At 43.7% G+C, this 22,570-nt stretch overlaps 1 protein-coding gene across 13 annotated transcripts in view; it reads right to left on the minus strand.

The window, feature by feature from the left end:
* Positions 1–2,016: 2,016 nt before the first annotated feature.
* The window catches only part of LOC109876210 (arf-GAP with coiled-coil, ANK repeat and PH domain-containing protein 2), a 70,116-nt gene continuing 49,562 nt past the window's right edge, over positions 2,017–22,570 (minus strand). For 5 of the 13 annotated variants that reach the window (XM_031822378.1, XM_031822377.1, XM_031822381.1 and 2 more), the window contains 12 exons: positions 21,793–21,898; positions 21,317–21,525; positions 19,131–19,200; positions 18,791–18,885; positions 15,316–15,518; positions 14,597–14,698; positions 14,179–14,259; positions 13,737–13,972; positions 13,457–13,566; positions 11,939–12,049; positions 9,981–10,042; positions 2,017–4,005 (listed from right to left, as the gene is read on the minus strand). In XM_031822378.1, coding sequence (XP_031678238.1) covers positions 3,899–4,005; positions 9,981–10,042; positions 11,939–12,049; positions 13,457–13,566; positions 13,737–13,972; positions 14,179–14,259; positions 14,597–14,698; positions 15,316–15,518; positions 18,791–18,885; positions 19,131–19,200; positions 21,317–21,525; positions 21,793–21,898 — 1,492 coding nt within the window. In that variant the 3' untranslated portion in view covers positions 2,017–3,898. The remainder of the gene's footprint in view (positions 4,006–9,980; positions 10,043–11,938; positions 12,050–13,456; positions 13,567–13,736; positions 13,973–14,178; positions 14,260–14,596; positions 14,699–15,315; positions 15,519–18,790; positions 18,886–19,130; positions 19,201–21,316; positions 21,526–21,792; positions 21,899–22,570) is intronic. The other 8 variants (XM_031822388.1, XM_031822387.1, XM_031822383.1 and 5 more) reach the window with 5 other exon arrangements.

The following is a 22,570-nucleotide window of genomic DNA, read 5'->3' on the forward strand; positions in this document are numbered from 1 at the left end:
ATTTAATGTGGCTTAAAATATATATTATTATGAAAGAATATCTTTCAAATAGTTTACATACAGGGAGGGACAATAAAATCTGGTCACAATGCAGACACATTGGACAGATAACAGACTCATTTTAATACCATGTCTAGCATTGGGCTAGTAACCGAAAGGTCGCTCGTGGATTTTTAAAAACATTTTTAATCTGACGTTCTGCCCTTAAGGCAGTTAGCCCCCGACGATAACTGCACCCCGATGACGTGAATGTTGATTAAGGCAGCCCCCCGCACAGCTCTGATTGAGGGTTTGGGTTATGCTGTTTTCTTTTCTAATGACCAATTTCTGTGTTCATACAAGTGACTGTTTGAACAAATCTTCACCATCAGTATCTGCATTTTGGCAGTATGCACAGACCCTTATTTTGAGAATGAAAGATCTGTTTAAAATCAAATCAAATTTTGTGTTTCTAGCTCCAACAGTGCAGTAATATCTAATACACAAATATAAGTAAAGGAATTAGAGAGAAGAAGCATTGTGAGGTGTTGGTCAGTCACATGAATGAACAATAAGCTATGAATGAACCAGTATTGGTCAGTCACATGAATGAACAATAAGCTATGAACAAACCAGTATTGGTCAGTCACATGAATGAATGAAAAGCTATGAATGAACCAGTGTTGGTCAGTCACATGAATGAACCAGTATTGGTCAGTCACATGAATGAACAATAAGCTATGAATGAACCAGTATTGGTCAGTCACATGAATGAATGATAAGCTATGAATGAACCAGTGTTGGTCAGTCACATGAATGAATGATAAGCTATGAACGAACCAGTGTTGGTCAGTCACATGAACGAACCAGTGTTGGTCAGTCACATGAATGAACCAGTGTTCGAGAACTAACCAGACCAGAAAAGCTCACTTCAGACTGGTATTTTATGCATCTAAGTTTGACTGTATCCCTTTGTAGAATTTCCATAACATGTTAAATGCATTCGGTTGTGCAACTAATTAGGTATCTCTTTTCCCTTCCCGAAAATGTGGGCACAATCTGAATGTGGACAACGGATGCATGTTAGCCCCAGGTACAAGCGCGGCTTGTGTTGGAGCAACAAGGTGATCCATAGGGAAAGGAAGAATAGCTTATCTGTGACATCACAGCTGTGAGCACAGCGAAAGGATGGCTGGAGAGGCTCAGACACCCATGCATTGTTTGTATACTGAACATAAACACAACATGTAAAGTGTCCAACGGAGCTGTTGCCAGACAATTGAATGTTCATTTCTCTACCACAAGCCCCCGCCTCACAACCGCAGACCGTGTAACCACGCCAGCCTAGGCAGGACCTCCACATCCGGCTTCTTCGTCTGAGGAGGGGTGCATTTCAGTCTGTCATGAAGCCCTTTTGTGGGGAAAAAATGATTCTGATTGATTGGGTGGGCCGGCCTATGCCCCTCCACCAGTCATGTGAAATCCGTAGATTAGGACCTAATGAATTTCAATTGACCGATTTCATTCCATGAACTGTAACTCAAGTCAAATCTTCAAAATTGTTGCATGTTGTGTTTACATTTTTGTTCAGTATATTTGGCAGCCTTCTATGAAGTAGAAACAGCAATCCTTCATGAGGTAAGCACTCTGCATGGAAGAGTGGACAACATTTCTCAGAAGGATCAGATAACATCTATGCGTCAGGGATAAAATGAGGACGCCAATTTTTGTGTATAAGAGTAAAGCCCTTAAAGGGATACTTCAAGATTTTGGGAGTGAAGCCCTTTGTCTACTTTCCTAGAGTCAGATGAACTCTGTGTGCAGTTTAAGGTTGCTAACTAGGGTTAGCGCAATGACGATGTCTATGGTAACTGCTAGCATACTAGTAGATACAATAGACTAACAGTTATTGCGTTAGTTAAGAGGTAGTTTCGGGAGTCAATTCTAACTTCCTTCATACTGGATGCAGACAAAAATGGTATCATTGGCAAAATAGTGAAGTATCCCTTTAATTAAATGTAATAAAACAGACAATCAGAAAGGAAAATTGCTTTATAAAATCAATACAACAAAACAGTTCAACATTCAGCAAGAAATTCAGTCCATGATTTGCAGTAAATGTAATATAGTCCTTAATTATATCGATAATATGCATATCTGAGTGGTATAGGGAGAAAATGTAATCTTGTAATTGTCTTTTTTATATTATCAGCATTTACAAGCGCTTATTTAATGATTCAAGTACCACTACTTTAGATTTAACTTATGCATATTCAAAAGCTGTACAAGATCTGTATCACATGTTGTATTTAAGAATAGCCCAGTTTATAACTGGTGCTAACAAAAAATGTAAAAAACACTGATCAGATCTTCCTGACCACCTACAGAAGTAGTTGGGACAAATTAATTGGTTGGATGAAAGCTCAGTGGGCAGAGTTTACAAGTTAGAGTCCAATAAAAGTCAAGAAAGGAAAATCACATTACTCATTTACATGTGCTGTAATCATTTTATTTTATGTTATAGACCAATATTGATGCCTTCGGTCCATGGTGGCCCATGTCAATGATGAGGGTGGATTTAAATGGTTTGCCAATCCAGATCGGTTTACAAAGACCTCCTTTCAGAAGTGGTAAGGAGGATCTGATCACAATCAGTTGCTTTAATCATCTACACCCATTTAAAAATGTGGGCACAATCAGAATGTGGACAGGATCAGGACAAAAGGCAAATGATAGCACCAGGTATAAACAGGGCTTGAGAGCATTAGCACCAAGTATAACCAGGGCTTAAGAAAGCTCCTCATATTGTAAATGCAATGCCACAGTAGTACGTATCCAGGAAGGTGGTACATGCTCGTTAGTGTTTCTAATACACTAATAAACAAGGTATATTTTATAGAAGTCGTTTTTAGCCATCCAATGAACAGGATGCTATAATACTGTTTAAAATAGTGAGGCGTCAGAAAAAGTGGATACTACAATATGGGGACCTAACATGTCATCTTTTCTCTTTTTAACAGTCATTGTTTCCGGTCTAAAACAAGATTGAATATGAAATGATACTTTAAAACATAAGGCTCGTCTTCCTCACACACACAACAAAATAAACAGATTACCCTCCTTCAGATCTTTAAAAATCACAAAACAAAAAAGTATTGCCTCATCAAAAAAAATGTAAAACCGCAAAATACCCACAATCAACATTTATGCATGAGCCACATTAAGGGGTTTTCAACAGTAACGGAAGAGTGACAAACCTACACCTCAGCAACATGAGCACTTCACACCAACGTTTCACCGTACTAAACAGTGTTGACGAGGAAAGTGGGTGGCCAGCCATTAACATACAACAGATAAATGCTGTGAAAACACACTATAGCTAAAAATCATAAAAAGGTGCTGCTTATTTATCAACAAAAAACACCACATTGTATTGGGACGATATAAGCAAATTGATAGCACAAATAAAATGTTTTTTATAGTTTTTATATATATATATATATTGTAAAAAAAATATCTACATGTAAAAAGCCTACTAAACATCAAGACACTATTTGGTTTATATGAATTCAGAAACAACAATTACGACTCGATTTTTGTTTATGGTTATGTTTTGAACCAAACTGTCACATTATATATAAAGCATAATACTGTACCGTTCAGGTTCAAATGTGAACTGTTTTACCAACTGGGCACCAGTCCAGAGTCTCATAAAACATTGTTTAGGTTCACAATCCTGAGCCATCCAGCCTCAATGAAATGTATACATTTTTAGACCCATTCAAACCAATTAAAAGTGATATACCACTTCACCATTGAGGTTCAGGTGAAACAGACCCTCCAATACTCGTGCTGAGTACAGCACTGACCAGGAAAAAGCCCAGACTGCTTCCACAGACTTCCAGGTCATCTCCCTCCCTCATGGCCTCTGCTGCGAGTCATACTGCTGGTAGCGGTTCAGCTTCTCCGGATCGTTTGAAGCCATCTGGGAAAAATCCTGGAAAATGTCTTGGTAGGTTTCATCTCCTGCAAGGACAAAGTAAACCATTACAGTGTAAGTACGACTCGGTAATACTAGGAGTAATACTATCAGACACTTAAAGAATAAAACTAGTTGGTACTGTAGAATAAAACTAGTTGGTACTGTAGAATAAAACTAGTTGGTACTGTAGAATAAAACTAATTGGTACTGTAGAATAAAACTAGTTGGTACTGTAGAATAAAACTAGTTGGTACTGTAGAATAAAACTAGTTGGTACTGTAGAATAAAACTAATTGGTACTGTAGAATAAAACTAATTGGTACTGTAGAATAAAACTAATTGGTACTGTAGAATAAAACTAATTGGTACTGTAGAATAAAACTAGTTGGTACTGTAGAATAAAACTAGTTGGTACTGTAGAATAAAACTAGTTGGTACTGTAGAATAAAACTAGTTGGTACTGTAGAATAAAACTAGTTGGTACTGTAGAATAAAACTAGTTGGTACTGTAGAATAAAACTAGTTGGTACTGTAGAATAAAACGAATTGGTACTGTAGAATAAAACTAGTTGGTACTGTAGAATAAAACTAGTTGGTACTGTAGAATAAAACTAGTTGGTACTGTAGAATAAAACTAGTTGGTACTGTAGAATAAAACTAGTTGGTACTGTAGAATAAAACTAGTTGGTACTGTAGAATAAAACTAATTGGTACTGTAGAATAAAACTAATTGGTACTGTAGAATAAAACTAGTTGGTACTGTAGAATAAAACTAGTTGGTACTGTAGAATAAAACTAGTTGGTACTGTAGAATAAAACTAGTTGGTACTGTAGAATAAAACTAGTTGGTACTGTAGAATAAAACTAGTTGGTACTGTAGAATAAAACTAGTTGGTACTGTAGAATAAAACTAGTTGGTACTGTAGAATAAAACTAGTTGGTACTGTAGAATAAAACTAGTTGGTACTGTAGAATAAAACTAGTTGGTACTGTAGAATAAAACTAATTGGTACTGTAGAATAAAACTAATTGGTACTGTAGAATAAAACTAGTTGGTACTGTAGAATAAAACTAGTTGGTACTGTAGAATAAAACTAGTTGGTACTGTAGAATAAAACTAGTTGGTACTGTAGAATAAAATGCAAGCTTGCAAAAGGAAGATTTTCAAGAGCTCAGACTTTTGTCACAGACACACATAATACAGGTAAAATAGGAAGGTTTCTTTTATTGCCAAAGGTTTGAAGAGGGAGTGAAAGAAATAGAAGTGGCCATACCTTAAAGCGTCACTGTGAGGCAGTAGAGAGAAACAGCATTATGCAGAGGAAGATGTAACAATGAAAGAAGAAGCAGCCCAATGTTTGAGGAGTGTGCAGGCCTAAAGCAGTACTAAGGCAAGGAGCCCCACTCTTTGCAGTGAATTGTGATGTGGAAGAAAAAAAGATGCCCACAAGATTAGTTTAGTTACCAACTGTATTGTATTTAAAGTGCAGGATTTATGTACAAAAATACAGCTGTGTTGGACTCAGCATCCCAAAGAAACGAGAGAACAGAAGAAAGGCACAAACTCCGGGGAGAGAGAAAGAGAAAGAGTACAGGACAAAGTGATAGACAGAGAGAGAGAAGAAATGAGAGAGAGAGACACCGAGACAAGCAATGAGAGAATAAGAGTGCAACAAGTAACTGAGCAGACAGCATCGTTCCATTGGATCCCTTCCCAACAACACATTCATACACTTCAGGTTTGTACACTAACAAAATGTAAAACATTGTCTTTGTAGAAAACACTACTGTATCCCCAACTACTACAACTGTCTGTTGTTGACTTCAAGGTAATAACAGGCAAATATCACTCACATTGGATTTAAATCATGACAGAAAACGGTACATGAACAGCCGTATTAAAATCAACTATTCTTCTCGTTACAGGTCCAAGAATCTATGGGTCATTGACTGAATCTACACTGAGTATACAAAATCATGCTCTTTCCATGACACTGACCAGGTGAAAGCTATGATCCCTTATTGACGTGACTTGTTAAATTCATTTCAAATCAGTGTAGATGAAAAGGGAGGAGACGGGTTAAAGAAGGATTTTTAAGCCTTGAGACATGGATTGTGTGTGTGCCATTCAGAGGGTGAATGTGCAAGACAAAATATTTATGTGCCTTTGAACGGGGGGGTATGATAGTAGGTGCCAGGCAATGCTGCTGGGTTGTTCACGCTCAACAGTTTCCCGTGTGTATCAAGAATGGTTCACTACCAAAGGTCATCCAGCCAACTTGACAACTGTGCATTGGAGTCAACATGGGCCAGCATCCCTGTGGAACGCTTTCGACACCTTGCAGAGTCTATGCCCTGACGAATTGAGGCTGTTCTGAGGGGAAAGGGGGTGCAACTGAATATTAGGAAGGTGGAAGGTGTTCCAAAAGTTTGGAATACTCAATGACCAAACACTTTTGAAGTGGAGGAACTATATCCAGTAGAACTACATTAAGTCCAAAGAACAGCATGCTGGGTCACCTCCCTGTCAAACTCTACATTTATATTCCACTCACTCAGAGTGAAGTGGGGAATTTCTAAACGGAGCACTCCCTCCAGTGGCCACACGAGGTAATTGGACCAGTTTCCTCACTGTGTCAGACCCACTACAAACTAGTTGTTTACTCACCCTGTCAGACCCACTACAAACTAGTTGTTTCCTCACCCCGTCAGACCCACTACAGACTAGTTGTTTCCTCACCCTGTCAGACCCACTACAAACTAGTTGTTTACTCACCCTGTCAGACCCACTACAAACTAGTTGTTTCCTCACCCCGTCAGACCCACTACAGACTAGTTGTTTCCTCACCCTGTCAGACCCACTACAAACTAGTTGTTTACTCACCCTGTCAGACCCACTACAAACTAGTTGTTTCCTCACCCCGTCAGACCCACTACAGACTAGTTGTTTCCTCACCCTGTCAGACCCACTACAAACTAGTTGTTTACTCACCCTGTCAGACCCACTACAAACTAGTTGTTTCCTCACCCCGTCAGACCCACTACAGACTAGTTGTTTACTCACTCTGTCAGACCCACTACAAACTAGTTGTTTACTCACCCTGTCAGACCCACTACAAACTAGTTGTTTCCTCACCCCGTCAGACCCACTACAGACTAGTTGTTTCCTCACCCTGTCAGACCCACTACAAACGAGTTGTTTACTCACTCTGTCAGACCCACTACAAACTAGTTGCTTCCTCACTCTGTCAGACCCACTACAAACTAGCCTTAGACTAGACTTTTCAGGAACAGCACTATTGGGCAATCATTAAAATCTCTATATTTAAACTGATATTCAAATCTCCTCGGTGCATCACCACTGGCTGTTGTCAGAGCAAGACTCCATGGTGCATCACCACTGGCTGTTGTCAGAGCAAGACTCCATGGTGCATCACCACTGGCTGTTGTCAGAGCAAGACTCCATGGTGCATCACCACTGGCTGTTGTCAGAGCAAGACTCCATGGTGCATCACCACTGGCTGTTGTCAGAGCAAGACTCCATGGTGCATCACCACTGGCTGTTGTCAGAGCAAGACTCCATGGTGCATCACCACTGGCTGTTGTCAGAGCAAGACTCCATGGTGCATCACCACTGGCTGTTGTCAGAGCAAGACTCCATGGTGCATCACCACTGGCTGTTGTCAGAGCAAGACTCCATGGTGCATCACCACTGGCTGTTGTCAGAGCAAGACTCCATGGTGCATCACCACTGGCTGTTGTCAGAGCAAGACTCCATGGTGCATCACCACTGGCTGTTGTCAGAGCAAGACTCCATGGTGCATCACCACTGGCTGTTGTCAGAGCAAGACTCCATGGTGCATCACCACTGGCTGTTGTCAGAGCAAGACTCCATGGTGCATCACCACTGGCTGTTGTCAGAGCAAGACTCCATGGTGCATCACCACTGGCTGTTGTCAGAGCAAGACTCCATGGTGCATCACCACTGGCTGTTGTCAGAGCAAGACTCCATGGTGCATCACCACTGGCTGTTGTCAGAGCAAGACTCCATGGTGCATGAGACCACCATTGACATAATGAAACGCGTCTTTCCTCTGAAATGTCCAACTGGCTCAACATACAATAAGATGGCTGACGAGAGACATGGAGCCTCTGGCCCAATCTCACCCCTAAATCCTATGTTTAACATATTTCGTACACCAATAAAATCCTCTCAGATCTTCACATGTTCTTAGGGCTTGGATTTGGGATTGGGCCAGCGTGTTCTCTTTCAGCTGATATCCATCCTCTTTGGCCACAGAGCCTGGATCATGGAACACTGATACTCAGTAAGCGCTAGGGAGCATATTGGCTTGTACAGACTTCAGTTTGGATACGTCAGTAACTATGGAGGCTGATAAAAGTGCTTTTTGTGCCAATTTAAAAATTACCCATCAGGCCCAGGTACATTGACAGGTGGCAAAGACTGCGTGATGGGGAAGACGAAAGGATGACATTTAAAAAGGGGAACATTTCATTCATCATTTACCAACAATACTGGAGAGGGCTTCACGCTGTCCTATATTAAACATTTTTGTGAACGTCTCTTTGTTATCCAATAAGTTAAGTTAATTATGTAACTATTATGCGGTAAAATGCTGTACATGGGTAAACGTGGATATCTCGTCTAAACTTAAATTCACACCCTTACCAGTGTCAGCTAACATTAAAAGGATACTTCTAATGCTAGCAGATAACCATAGACTTCCAGTCATTGCGCTAATGCTAGTTAGCATTGACTTGCAAAACTACCTAAAACATCCTTCATACTGGACACAGAGACATAAAAATGGTACCCACAAGTTCCTCAGACTCTGGGGAAGTAGTAGACTCTGCTAAAATCCAAAGTATCCATTTAAGGACTGTATAATTAATGTCAAATGTCAGAAAGAACAGGATTGCCGGGGGGGGTTCTATGTTCTATGTTCTATGTTCCAGCTAGACCAACAATCAATGAAATCATAATAGTCTTAAAACAGGTGTAGAAAATACAAACAAAAAACCCACACAAAAACAAGGATGCAAGCACATTCGACTTACAGTACTCACCCTTGTTCATAATGTGTTGTCTTTCTGACATTACCGCTGCCGAGAATCTCGCTTAACTTTACTTCCTATTCTGCTTATACTGTATATGATATAGAAATGTATGTATATTTATGTACAATACATCATTTACAATGACATCTTATCATTATATGGTTCCAATTGTTATAAAATAAAATAAAAAGTTGTTTTCCCCCACAAAAGTAAAATGCATACATAAAATGTGCCAAAATTGATACTTCATCATTGTAACAAACAGTTCAAACTGAAGAAGAAAAAGTATTTTAAAAAGGGGAGAGGTTAAGACTCACTGTGGGAATTATACATGTAACACACTGAGATATTGCATAAGCATACCAGGAATGTGCATAAATATTCCCTCAGGTAAATCACTAATAATCACACCTGGTGCATGGCAACACACTGCTAGCCACTCAACAGCCTGATGGTCAAAACCGCCATTCAAAAGTCGGGATTACAGCCTGCTAGTCAAGACCGACGTTGCTGTTTGAAAGTAATGACAACCTCTGTCGCACCGTGCTCTTCGACATCACAACTAATAAAGACGTGGCGGTTTGAAAGTTGGGACGCAACAGACAACTTAAATAAAAATAAATTTAAAAAAAGACTGTTTATGTCACCGCTGTTCAGTAGTAAAAACAATGGCTCTGGAGCTAATGGCTTCGACCCCGGTTGGAAATAAAAAGCAGAGCACCTCTGTCTAAATCACAAGGTGCAGCTTCGCTCACCACCTGGCTGGTATTGAACACAGGACATCACAGGGCCCAATGTCTGCTTAATAAAAGTATGTTGCTTCTTCTCGTCTTTGTATTGGGGCTCTATGATCTCTAAGGCTCAGCCAGCTGCAGGCAAATGAACTCCTGCATACACTTCCTGTATTGCATCTCTGTGAGGCTGTTGGTGGAATATTGACCTGACTGCATGTAGGGCCCCTCCGCCTCCCGCATCTCCTCGTTCATCTTGGCCAATCGCAGTCTGGGGAAAGGAGAGCGAGGGGAGGACAGTCATTCATTTTGTCATCTTTATCCAACCCACCTTTAGACTTATAGAAGCAATCAATATGAATTGGGACAGTGTAAAGTCAAATAAAATGTTGCCTCAGTACTCCATTTTGAATTTGAGATTAAGTGACAAATAAGGCAAATTGTTTTTCCATAAAATAAAAAAAAGCACTTTATCTAATATTTATGTATACTGAACAAAAATATAAACCAACATGCAACAATTTCAAAGACTTTTCTGAGTTTTAGTTTATATAAAAGGAAATTAGTCAATTAAAATAAAATTATTAGGCACTAATCTATGGATTTCACATGACTGGGAATACAGATATCAATCTGTTGGTCACAGATATCTTTAAAAAAAATGTAGGGGTGTGGATCAGAAAACCAGTCAGTATCTGGTGTGGCCAACATTTGCCTCATGCAGAGCGACATCTCCTTCGCATAGAGTTGATCAGGCTGTTGATCGTGGCCTGTGGAATGTTGTACCCACTCCTCTACAATGGATGGGCGAAGTGACTGGATAGTAGTGGGAACTGGAAAATGCTGTCAAACACATCAATCCAGAGCATCCCAAACAGGCTCAATGGGTGACATGTCTGGTGAGTGTGCAGGCCATGGAAGAACTGGGACATTTTCAGCATCAGGGAATTGTGAACAGATCCTTGTGACATGGGGCCGTTGGACGTACTGACAAATTCTCTAAAACAACGTTGGAGGCAGCTTGTGGTTGAAAATTAACATTAAATTATCTGGCAACAGCTCTGGTGGACATTCCTGCAGTCAGCATGCCAATTGCACGCTCCCTCAAAACTTGAGACATCTGTGGCATTGTGTTGTGAGACAAAACTGCACATTTTAGAGTGGCCTTTTATTGCCCCCCCCAGCACAAGGTGCACCTGTGTAATGATCATGCTGTTTAAATCAGTTTCTTGATATGTCACACCTGTCAGGTGGATGGGTTACCTTGTCAAATATGTCTTCTTTGTCCATATGAATAACCTCTATGACGTAACTGGAATTTTAAATTTAATTTGACCTTTATTTTACTAGGCAAGTCAGTTAAGAACAAATTCTTATTTTCAATGACGGCCTAGGAACAGTGGGTTAACTGCCTGTTCAGGGGCAGAACGACAGATTTGTACCTTGTCGGCTCGGGGGTTTGAACTTGCAACCTTCCGGTTACTAGTCTAGCGCTCTAACCACTAGGCTACCCTGTGATGAGATAGATGTTCTTCTTCTCTGTTTTTGATGAGAGATGTTCTTCTTCTCTGTTTTTGATGAGATAGATGTTCTTCTTCTCTGTTTTTGATGAGATAGATGTTCCTCTTCTCTGTTTTTGATGAGATAGATGTTCTTCTTCTCTGTTTTTGATGAGATAGATGTTCTTCTTCTCTGTTTTTGTTTTATTGTTTCACTGCCATACTGTGTTTAACTGTGTTGGATCTTGTCCAGCCATCTTGTCTCAAGAGGACCACAATGGAAATCCCAGACTTTGTGTGTTGTCCTCCATGATTTAACAATGGAAATAAGTCCCAGACTTTGTGTGTTATCCTCCATGATTTAACAATGGAAATAAGTCCCAGACTTTGTGTGTTATCCTCCATGATTTAACAATGGAAATAAGTCCCAGACTTTGTGTGTTATCCTCCATGATTTAACAATGGAAATAAGTCCCAGACTTTGTGTGTTATCCTCCATGATTTTATTCATGTGCATGTATGGCTTTAAGATTTATGTGTGCTTGTTTTTTTTTTTAAATGGTCCAACACTTTACATGTTGCGTTTATATTTTTGTTCAGTGTGTGTGTGTATATATATATTTTTTTTTAAATATTTTTTTTTAAAGGCCAAAAGGCTTGGCACTCACAATGTAACGATGTCTGCATTGGCAGCGTCCACTGCCATGGATAGGGGCGTTTTCGCGTCAATGTCTGCCGCGTTCTGATTGGCTCCTCTTTTCAGGAACAAACACACTTGACTGGATTGGAGAATAACATTTAAAAAAGGGGAAAAAAATCAATTGTAATACCCCCACATGAACTAAGATCATAGACTGAGTTCCCCTTTGTCACCACAATTAACCTCTACCCCCACTAATTAACCTCAACCCCCAAATGAACCTCAACCCCCACAAATGAACCTCAACCCCCACAAATGAACCTCAACCCCCACAAATGAACCTCAACCCCCACAAATGAACCTCAACCCCCACAAATGAACCTCAACCCCCACAAATGAACCTCAACCCCCACAAATGAACCTCAACCCCCACAAATGAACCTCAACCCCCACAAATGAACCTCAACCCCCACAAATGAACCTCAACCCCCACAAATGAACCTCAACCCCCACAAATGAACCTCAACCCCCACAAATGAACCTCAACCCCCAAATGAACCTCAACCCCCAAATGAACCTCAACCCCCAAATGAACCTCAACCCCCAAATGAACCTCAACCCCAAATGAACCTCAACCCCCAAATGAACCTCAACCCCCAAATGAACCTCAACCCCCAAATGAACCTCAACCCCCCCAAATGAACCTCAACCCCCCCAAATGAACCTCAACCCCCCCAAATGAACCTCAACCCCCCCAAATGAACCTCAACCCCCCCAAATGAACCTCAACCCCCCCAAATGAACCTCAACCCCCCCAAATGAACCTCAACCCCCAAATGAACCTCAACCCCCAAATGAACCTCAACCCCCAAATGAACCTCAACCCCCAAATGAACCTCAACCCCCAAATGAACCTCAACCCCCAAATGAACCTCAACCCACTTACCCTCGTCTATTACAAATCAAATATAACATACAAAAAGGCTTATCCGAGGCTTGCCATAAAGGCTTTAATCTAAACCAGAACACATGAACAAAAGGAACAGTCTGCCGTGTACTACTATGCCAGCTGAGATCTAGAAATAACAGACCTCCAATGCTGTGGGGCGGCAGGTAGACTAGTGGTTAGAGAGTTGGACCAGTAAAGGTTGCTGGATTGAATCCCTGAGCTGACAAGGTACAAATATGGCAGTTCCCCTGTAGGCCATCATTGAAAATGTTTAATTACATTTTTCATTTGACTTTTATTTAACTAGGCAAGTCAGTTAAGAACAAATTCTTATTTTTTAACTGCCTTGTTCAGGTGCAGAACTACAGATTTGTACCTTGTCAGCTCGGGGATTCGATCTTGCAACCTTTCGGTTACAAGTCCAATGCTCTAACCACTAGGCTACCTGCCGTCCCTCTTAACGGACTTGCCTAGTTAAATAAATAAATGTATTCTCTAATATCTTCTCTATGAGAGCAGTCGTGGTCATGGGGTCTTTAACGTTCTGCTAACAGACAGATTGGATGGTGTGGTAGGTGGTAAGGGGTGGGAACGGACCCGGTGTGTCCCAGGATGGTGGCGTGGTGGAGGGGTCCTCGACCCAGGGCGTCCTGCTGGTTCACGTTTCCTGCGTTCTGGAGCAGGAACTCACAGGTCACCAACGAGCCCTGGAAGAATAGAAAAGTACCAGTACATTTATCGCGCATGAGCACACATACACACAGGGTCAGATCCACCCCCACGCCTGTCCACAACACTCCCCACGCCTGTCCACAACACTCCCCACGCCTGTCCACAACACTCCCCACGCCTGTCCACAACACTCAAGTATCCTCACCCCCTGCACAGCCATGATGAGCGGGGTCCTCTTGTCGTCGTCGGTGTTGACCCAGTTGACCTCCGCTCCGTGGGCCAGGGCCTCGGCCATGTCGGGCAGGCTGCGGGCACACGAGGCCCAGTACAGCTGCAGCCCCGAGGAGTACTCCTTGGGCTCTGAGAACACCACCAGCTCCTTACAGGGCGATGGAGGGGGCAGGGTGGCAGGCATGGCCATGGGGGGCGCCTCGGCAGCTTCTGAGTGGAGGGAAAGGTGGAGAGAGAGAGGGAGTTAAGAGGTGTGGGGTCATTTCAGTGGGCGTTCGTGTGTGGGGTTATTTCAGTGTGCGCTCGTGTGTGGGGCCATTTCAGTGTGTGTGGGGTTATTGAACAGCTGTTTGAACATAAGCTGGATACGAGTGAGACTCATCGGGCATGTGTGTGTGTGAGAGAGAGAGCATCACCTGCTTCAGCCAGGCTGTTGGTGGCCAGCATCTCCCTACTTCCTTCTGCACTGTTCTGGATGCCACTGTCTGCACTTCTTACTGCAAGGGATCAAGCAGTCAATCACTACACACCAGCACACACACACATTCACCAACTTTAACTAAGTGGTTAGAGAATGCAGTGCATTTTGGTCACCACAGCCAGTGAGAATTTCCCAGCTGACCCCCACAGCCACAATAAGACAAATGAGACTTAGAAACTCAGACACTGACCACAACGACACACTCAACATGACGGCACGGCTCATTAAGGGAGCAAGATGAGGGAACGTGGAATGGGAATTAGTCTACAGCCAGAGCAGTGAGTACAGATGGATGGCAGGATGGAAGGAAGGAGGGAAGGAAGGTGGAGAGTGAAACACAGTGCTATACTTACTGCTCCTAAGCTTGGCAGAGGTGTCAAAGTAGGAGAAGAGCGAGTCAAGCTCGTCTGGACAGAAGAGAGAGTCGCGGCGCGCCTTCAAGCCTTTGGCAGCAGCTAGGCAAGGGCAGTGGATGAGGTCAGAGAGAAAAGGGCACAAGGTGGAGGGGTAGGAAGATAGAAATAACAAGCAGCAAGGGGAAAGGGGTTAGTCCAGAAGCACAGAGCAAGAGGAGGAGGGTGGAGAAGAGGAGGAGGTTGGTGAAGAGGGGGAGGTTGGAGAAGAGGGGGATTGAGAGGAGAGGAGGAGGATAGAAGCACAGGCAGTTAGGCTACAACGAAAAGAGAGAACGCGAGAGAGAAGATGGGAGGGTGCCTTCAGTTGTGTGTCCTGAGCATGACATCGTTCTATTAGCGCAATTCTGTTGCTGATCCTTTAAAAAAAGGCACACTCCGTAGCTTGTACTGTATTCCTGGGTCAACAGTAACAAGCCCTACGGCTTGATTGTTGTAAAGGACTGAGCGGGAGGAAGTCTTTCCAAGTGTAAAATCTAAACGGAACAGGCGCTATCGATGGGTATTTTTGGTGAATTTGCATGGTTAGAACCATGTTTATGTGTTCTGTACAGTTAGCGTACACAGAATACATGAATTCGCAATACTACCACCACCGAGGAGGAAGAGCTCCAGAGTGCACCTTTAAGAGACCGGACCTGGGACGGATTGACACCTACCTGACTGACCTGAGGCGTTGGAGGAGGGCCGGAGTTTGGGCGTGGGCGGGGGCGGCCGGGGGGGCAGGTGCTCCGTGCTGCCGCTCAGCTTCTTCTCCCGTTTGGCCAGGGACACCACCTTGGCGCGTAACTCTTCATTGGACGGGCGCTGCACGAAACGCCGGTCCACGTACTTGGCCCTGATGTAGGCTTCGATCTCCTGCCTGGGGAAAGACACAGAGAGAGAGGAAGACTGAATTCAACAACCTGAACAAATCAGGCAAAGATAGCAAGCAACATTTTTATCTAAATCAACAAATTAAACCAATCTGGCAACCCACGCAAAGATGGCAATGCTGTAGTACGACACCTCCAACTTGTATGGGACTACCCTTTATTTGCTTTATAGAAGAAAACAAATTAAAAGCTATAAAAACATGGTGGTGGCTAAAATCAAATCACATTTTATTGGTCACATACACATGGTTAGCAGATGTTAAATGTGAGTGTAGTGAAATGCTTGTGCTTCTAGTTCCGACAGCGCAGTAGTATATAACAAGTAATCTAACAGTTCCCCAACAACTACCTAATACACACAAATCTAAAAGGGGTGAATGAGAGTAGGTACAGATGAGCGTTGGCCGAGCGGCATAGGCAAGGTGCAATAGCTGGTATGAGGTACAGTATATACATATGAGTAATGGAAGAAATGTTAACATTATTATAGTGGAATTATTTAAAGTGACTGGTGATCCATTTATTAAAGTGGCCAGTGATTTGAGTCTATGTAGGCAGCAGCCTCTCTGAGTTAGTGATGGCTGTTTAGTAGTCTGATGGGCTTGAGATAGAAGCTGTTTTTCAGTCTCTCGGTCCCAGCTTTGATGCACCTGTACTGACCTCCCCTTCTGGATGGTAGCGAGGTGAACAGGCAGTGGCTCAGGTGGTTGTTGTCCTTGATCTTATTGGCCTTCCTGTGGCATCGGGTGCTGTAGGTGTCCTGGAGGGCAGGTAGTTGCCCCCGGTGATGCGTTGTGCAGACCTCACTACCCTCTGGAGAGCCTTGCGGTTGAGGGCGGTGCAGTTGCCGTACCAGGCAGTGATACAGCCTGACAGGATACTCTCGATTGTGCATCTGTAAAAGTTTGTCAGGGTTTTAGGTGACAGGCCAAATCTCTTCAGCCTCCTGAGGTTGAAGAGGCGCTGTTGCACCTTCACCAAACTGTCTGTGTGGACCATTTCAGTTTGTCTGTGATGTGTACGCCAAGGAACTTTCCACCTTCTCCACTGCTGTCCCTTCAATGTGGATAGGGGGGTGCTCCCTCTGCTGTTCCCTGAAGTCCACAATCATCTCCTTTGTTTTGTTGACGTTGAGCGAGAGGTTGTTTTCCTGACACCTCACTCAGAGGGCCCTCACCTCCTCCCTTTAGGCTGTCTCATCATTGTTGGTAATCAGGCCTAATACTGTTGTGTCGTTTGCAAACTTGATGATTGAGTTGGACGCGTGCATGGCCACGCAGTCATGGGTGAACAGGGAGTACAGGAGGGGGCTGAGAACACACCCTTGTGGGGCCCCAGTGTTGAGGGTAGGCGAAGTAGAGATGTTGTTTCCTACCTTCACCACCTGGGGGCAGCAAGTCAGAAAGTCCAGGACCCAATTGCACAGGGCGGGGTTGAGACCTAGGGCCTACAGCTTAATGATGAGTTTGGAGGGTAATATGGTGTTGAATGCTGAGCTGTAGTCAATGAACAGCATTCTTACATAGGTATTCCTCTTGTCCAGATGGGATAGGGCAGTGTGATTGCATCGTCTGTGGACCTGTTGGGTCGGTATGAAAATTGAAGTGGGTCTAGGGTGGCAGGTAAAGTGGAGGTGATATGATCCTTGACTAGTCTCTCAAAGCACATCATGATGACAGAAGTGAGTGCTATGGGGCGGTAGTCATTTAGTTCAGTTATCTTTGCCTTCTTGGGTAAAGAAACAATGTTGGCCATTTTGAAGCATGTGGGGACAGCAGACTGGGATAAGGAGCGATTGAATATGTCCATAAACACACCAGAAAGCTGGTCTGCGCATGCTGAGGACGGGGCTAGGGATGCCAGCAACCTTGCTAGGGTTTATACGTCTTACTCAGGTCAACCACGGAGAAGGGGGCGCAGTCTTTTTTTAATGGGCAGCAACTATGGGACTGTATTATCCTTTAGTTTGTCTGGGAGCGAGACGGTGTTCGTTATGTGGCATGTTTTCTTTTCGTAGTCCGTGATTTCCTGTAGACCCTGCCACATACGTCTCGTGTCTGAGCCGTTGAACTCCGACTCCACTTTGTCCCTATACCGACATTTTGTTTGTTTGATTCCCTTGCGGAGGGAATAACTACATTGTTTATATTCGCCGTATTCCCAGTCCTCTTTCCATGATTAAATGTGGTGGTTCGTGCTTTCAGTTTTGCGCGAATGCCGCCATCCATCCACGGTTTCTGGTTATGGTAGGTTTTAATAGTCACAGTGGGTGCAACATCTCCAATGCCTTTCCTTATAAACTCACTCACAGAGTCAGCGTATAGATCAACGTTCTCTGAGGCTGTCCGGCACATTTCCCAGTCAGCGTGATCAAAACAATCTTGAAATGGGTTCTTGTATGCATCAAGGAAGTTAGAGTAGCAGTGATCGAGTGTATTGCCCACGCTAGTGCTGCAATCAATATGCTGATAGAATTTAGGTAACCTTGTTCTCAAATTTGCATTGTGAGTCCAGTGAAGTTTCTTGAGGGCCATCGTGGTGTCTACTTGAGGGGGTATATACACAGCTGTGAAGACAACTGACGAGAATACTCTTGGGAGATAATATGGCCGGCATTTGATTGTAAGGAATTCTAGGTCAGGTGAGCAGAAGGACTTGAGTTCCTGTATGTTGTTATGTTTACACCATGAGTGGTTAATCATGAAGCATAAACACCTCTCTGGGAAGAAGGGCGGGGGTGTATCTCGGGCGGCGTGACACATGAAAAAGCCTGATGGCTGAACCGACTCCGACAACTTAATCCCGAGAGATACAATCTCTGATGTCTCTCTGTAAAGCAACCCTTGCTCTAATTTAGTCTAACTTGTTGTCAAGAGACTGGACATTGGCGAGCAGTATACTCGGAAGCGGTGGGCGATGTGCCCGCCTACGGAGCCTGACCAGGAGGCCGCTCCGTCTGCCTCTTCTGCGGCGACGTTGTTTTGGGTCATCTTCTGGGATTAGATCCACTGTCCTGGGTGGTGGTCCGAACAAAGGATCCGCTTCGGGAAAGTCGTATTCCTGGTGGTTGTTGGTAAATTGACGTCGCACTTATATCCAATACTTCTTTCCGGTTGTATGTAATAATACATAAGATTTTCTGGGCTAACAATGTAAGAAATAATACAGAAATAATCCTAAGGACTCGAAGCAAGGCGACCATCTCTGTCGGCGCCATCTTGCAATGAATGGTAGCTATAGAACAACACAGCGGTAGTACCTGGGGTCTGTCGGCTTTGGCTTCATGGCTCCCAGCTCCTCTCTCCCAGCCTCGTAGATCTGGTTGATGACCCCGTTACCCAGCTCACACATCAGCTGTGTTCAACACACCACACACACACACAATTATGTTACTATGACAAAATTAACCAGTACATTCCGAGGACAGCATGTCATTCATGCAAATTCATGACATGTAAAAGACAGTAATCTGTAACCATTACATTTTAGCATTGATCTGTCACTAGCGAATCCAAGAGAGGGAGTATGTGAGTGTGAAAAACTCCTGCCTCTCTCTTTGTGCCCCTCCATCTCTCACCCTCCCCCCTTTCCTTTCTCACCTTGAGTAGTTCCGGTTCCCATGAGTCCAGGGTGAGCGAGCGCACTTTGGAGAAATGGACCCCCAGACTCCTGCAGATGGTGAGAGTCTGTTATTAACTCATGCATCAAAGAGACTGTCTAAAAATAACTGAGTCCACACAGCTTCATCACAGGAACATGCTGTTCAATTGAGGGTGTAGTTTGTACTGTGGCCACAAGGTGAGAGTATGCAGTTAGTAAGAGTAAGTCTACAGTCTAAAATGCACATGGGAACAGATTTACTGAGCTTTTGATTGTTTTATTCCCCATCTAGTAAAAACAAAAGGTGAACCTTTCTACTGTTGTACAGCACCAGTCTACAGTTCGGTATGTTGTCGTACAGCACCAGTCTACAGTTCGGTATGTTGTTGTACAGCACCAGTCTACAGTTCGGTATGTTGTCGTACAGCACCAGTCTACAGTTCGGAATGTGGTCTTACAGCACCAGTCTACAGTTCGGTATGTTGTCGTACAGCACCAGTCTACAGTTCGGAATGTGGTCTTACAGCACCAGTCTACAGTTCGGTATGTTGTCGTACAGCACCAGTCTACAGTTCGGAATGTGGTCTTACAGCACCAGTCTACAGTTCGGAATGTGGTCGTACAGCACCAGTCTACAGTTCGGTATGTTGTCGTACAGCACCAGTCTACAGTTCGGTATGTTGTCGTACAGCACCAGTCTACAGTTCGGTATGTTGTCGTACAGCACCAGTCTACAGTTCGGTATGTTGTCGTACAGCACCAGTCTACAGTTCGGTATGTTGTCGTACAGCACCATTCTACAGTCTAAAATGCGGTCCACCGTCCGTATGTTGTCGTACAGCACCAGTCTACAGTTCGGAATGTGGTCGTACAGCACCAGTCTACAGTTCGGTATGTTGTCGTACAGCACCATTCTACAGTCTAAAATGCGGTCCACCGTCCGTCCGTATGTTGGAGAATTGGGGATTTTTCAAACAGCTGAAACAGCTTTTTCCTGAAATCTAGAGTAACCACCATTATGCTGAATTAAATGTTTAACAAAAGACATATATATATCTAAGCACACTTCTCGAGCGTATCCTCAGAACTAGTGGTTCTTATTGAAGAGGAACTGAATATGCTTCTCTACTAACATCTGGGTAAACGATTGAAAGGAATGCGAGTCTTATTCAGTACATTTAGTTATTGCTTGCTTTTCAAAAAAGTCTACCAATCATGCCAGCAGACATGTCTGCTAAGATAGTTAGACAAGCTAGCGACTCGAACTTGATTGACAGCCTAGTTATGAGGTTGGGAACCTGTCTGGGCTAGCTAAAACTATCTTCATAACATTGCTAACTGGCTAGTATAATAAATCAAATTAAAAATCAATAAAAATTAAACACTTCCTCCGGTGCCCCCTATGTGCATGACGCCTACGAATACATATGAAGTTAGTAGTACCGTGATGTGTAGTATCTGCAGTGATAGGAATGTACTGTGTATCCTGGAAGCAGTGGGTGACAAATATATACAGTGAACAAAAATATATGCAATTAAAACATGCAACAATTTCAAAGATTTTACTACAGCTACAGTTCATATAAAGAGAATCAGTCCATTGAAATACATTCATTAGGCTTTAATCTATGGATTTAACATGACTGGGCAGGGGCGGGCCTGGGAGGGTATAGACCCACCCACTGGGGAGCCAACCAATCAGATTATGTTCACCCCCCCACAAAAGGGCTTTATGACAGACAGAAATACTCCTCAGCCAGCCCCCCCCCCCCCCCCCCTCAGACAATCCCACAGGTGAAGCGGCTGGATGTGGAGGTCCGGGGCAGGCGAAGTTACACGTGGTCTGCGGATGTAATTCTCTAAAAAAGACATTGGAGCTTACATTAAATTCTGAGCCAACAGCTCTGGTGGACATTCCTGCGGTCAGCATGTCAATTTGCACGCTCCCTCAACTTGAGACATCTGTGTCATTCTGTTGTGTGACAAAACCGCACATTTTAAAGTGGCCTTTTATTGGCTCACTAACAGGGATGTAAACATATTGGTGCACAACGTTTTAGAGAAATAAGCTTCTTGTGCATAAAAAAAAAAAATTCAGCTCATGAAACACGGGACCAACACTTTACATGTTGCGTTTATATTTTTGTTCAGTGTATTACTACATACAGAAGTACTGGTAGTATACCTGTGTATCCCAGAGCACTGGATACAGAGGGTGATGCCCAGGTTGATGCTGGCCCAGCGTGGGTCAGGTTGACCACAGTCACAGCAGCAGGCGTTGCCCCCAATGACCATGACCCTCTGGAGGGCGCTCTCCCCTTTCAGTGACCTCTCTTTGGGCTCGCCGCCTGAGTCCAGGCTGCCTGTGGACGTGGAAGATTTCCGGTCCAGCTTCTGGCATGGAGGGTCATGAACACGACGTTATACACAACATATAACACTAGAAGAACGTTACTTCATTGTCTATTGTCAGACACACACACACACACACACACACACACACACACACACACACACGAGGGAAATCCTTTACTTTTGTTCACAAGAGGTACGTCTGATCATTTTCATCCTGACATGTACTAAACGAAAACAAAATGGCAAATAAATAACATGGAGAAATGTCATGGAGGTCTTTAGTTCTGGCAGCGCGTGGTGACTCACCTCAGCGTCCTCTCCCTGCTCCCGGAAGGCAGTGGCGATGCTGTTCTGGACAGCTTTGATCCAAGCCTGCCTCAGCTTCTCAGAGTCAGCCTGCATAATACAACTCCTGGAGGGGGAGGGACACTGGGACATCAGCCTGCTTCCTGGCCTGATAGACCTCTACACACTAGATTTCAATTTGTTACTGAGCAGCACCAGACTGTGTGTGGTGTGACAATATTGGGGTGTCTAGGTACTCTGTGTGCACTTGTATCTGTAAGTGTATATACACTACATGACCAAAAGTATGTGGATACCTGCTCGTGAAACATCTCATTCCAAATTCAGGGGCATTAATATGGAGTTGGTTCCCCCCTTGCTGCCATAACAGCCTCCACTCGAAGGCTTTCCACTAGATGTTGGAACATTGGAAGCAAGTCCGTGCAGCGTTCAGCTACAAGAGCATTAGTGAGGTCGGGCACTGAAGTTGGGTGATTATTCCCCTCACTGGAACTAAGGGGCCCGAACCATGAAAAACAGCCCCAGACCATTATTCCTCCACCAAACTTTACAGTTGGCCCTATGCATTCGGGCAGGTTGCGTTCTCGTGGCATCCACCAAACCCAGATTTGTCCGTTGGACTGCCAGATGGTGAAGCGTGATTCAACACTCCAGAAAACACGTTCTTAGTGATCCACAATCCAATGGCGGACGAGCTTTACACCACTTCAGCCGACGCTTGGCATTGCACACGGTGATCTTAGTCTTGTGTGTGGCTGCTCTGTCACGGAAACCCCTC

The sequence above is a fragment of the Oncorhynchus kisutch genome, linkage group LG4 (assembly GCF_002021735.2).
Source record: "Oncorhynchus kisutch isolate 150728-3 linkage group LG4, Okis_V2, whole genome shotgun sequence".
NCBI lineage: Eukaryota > Metazoa > Chordata > Actinopteri > Salmoniformes > Salmonidae > Oncorhynchus > Oncorhynchus kisutch.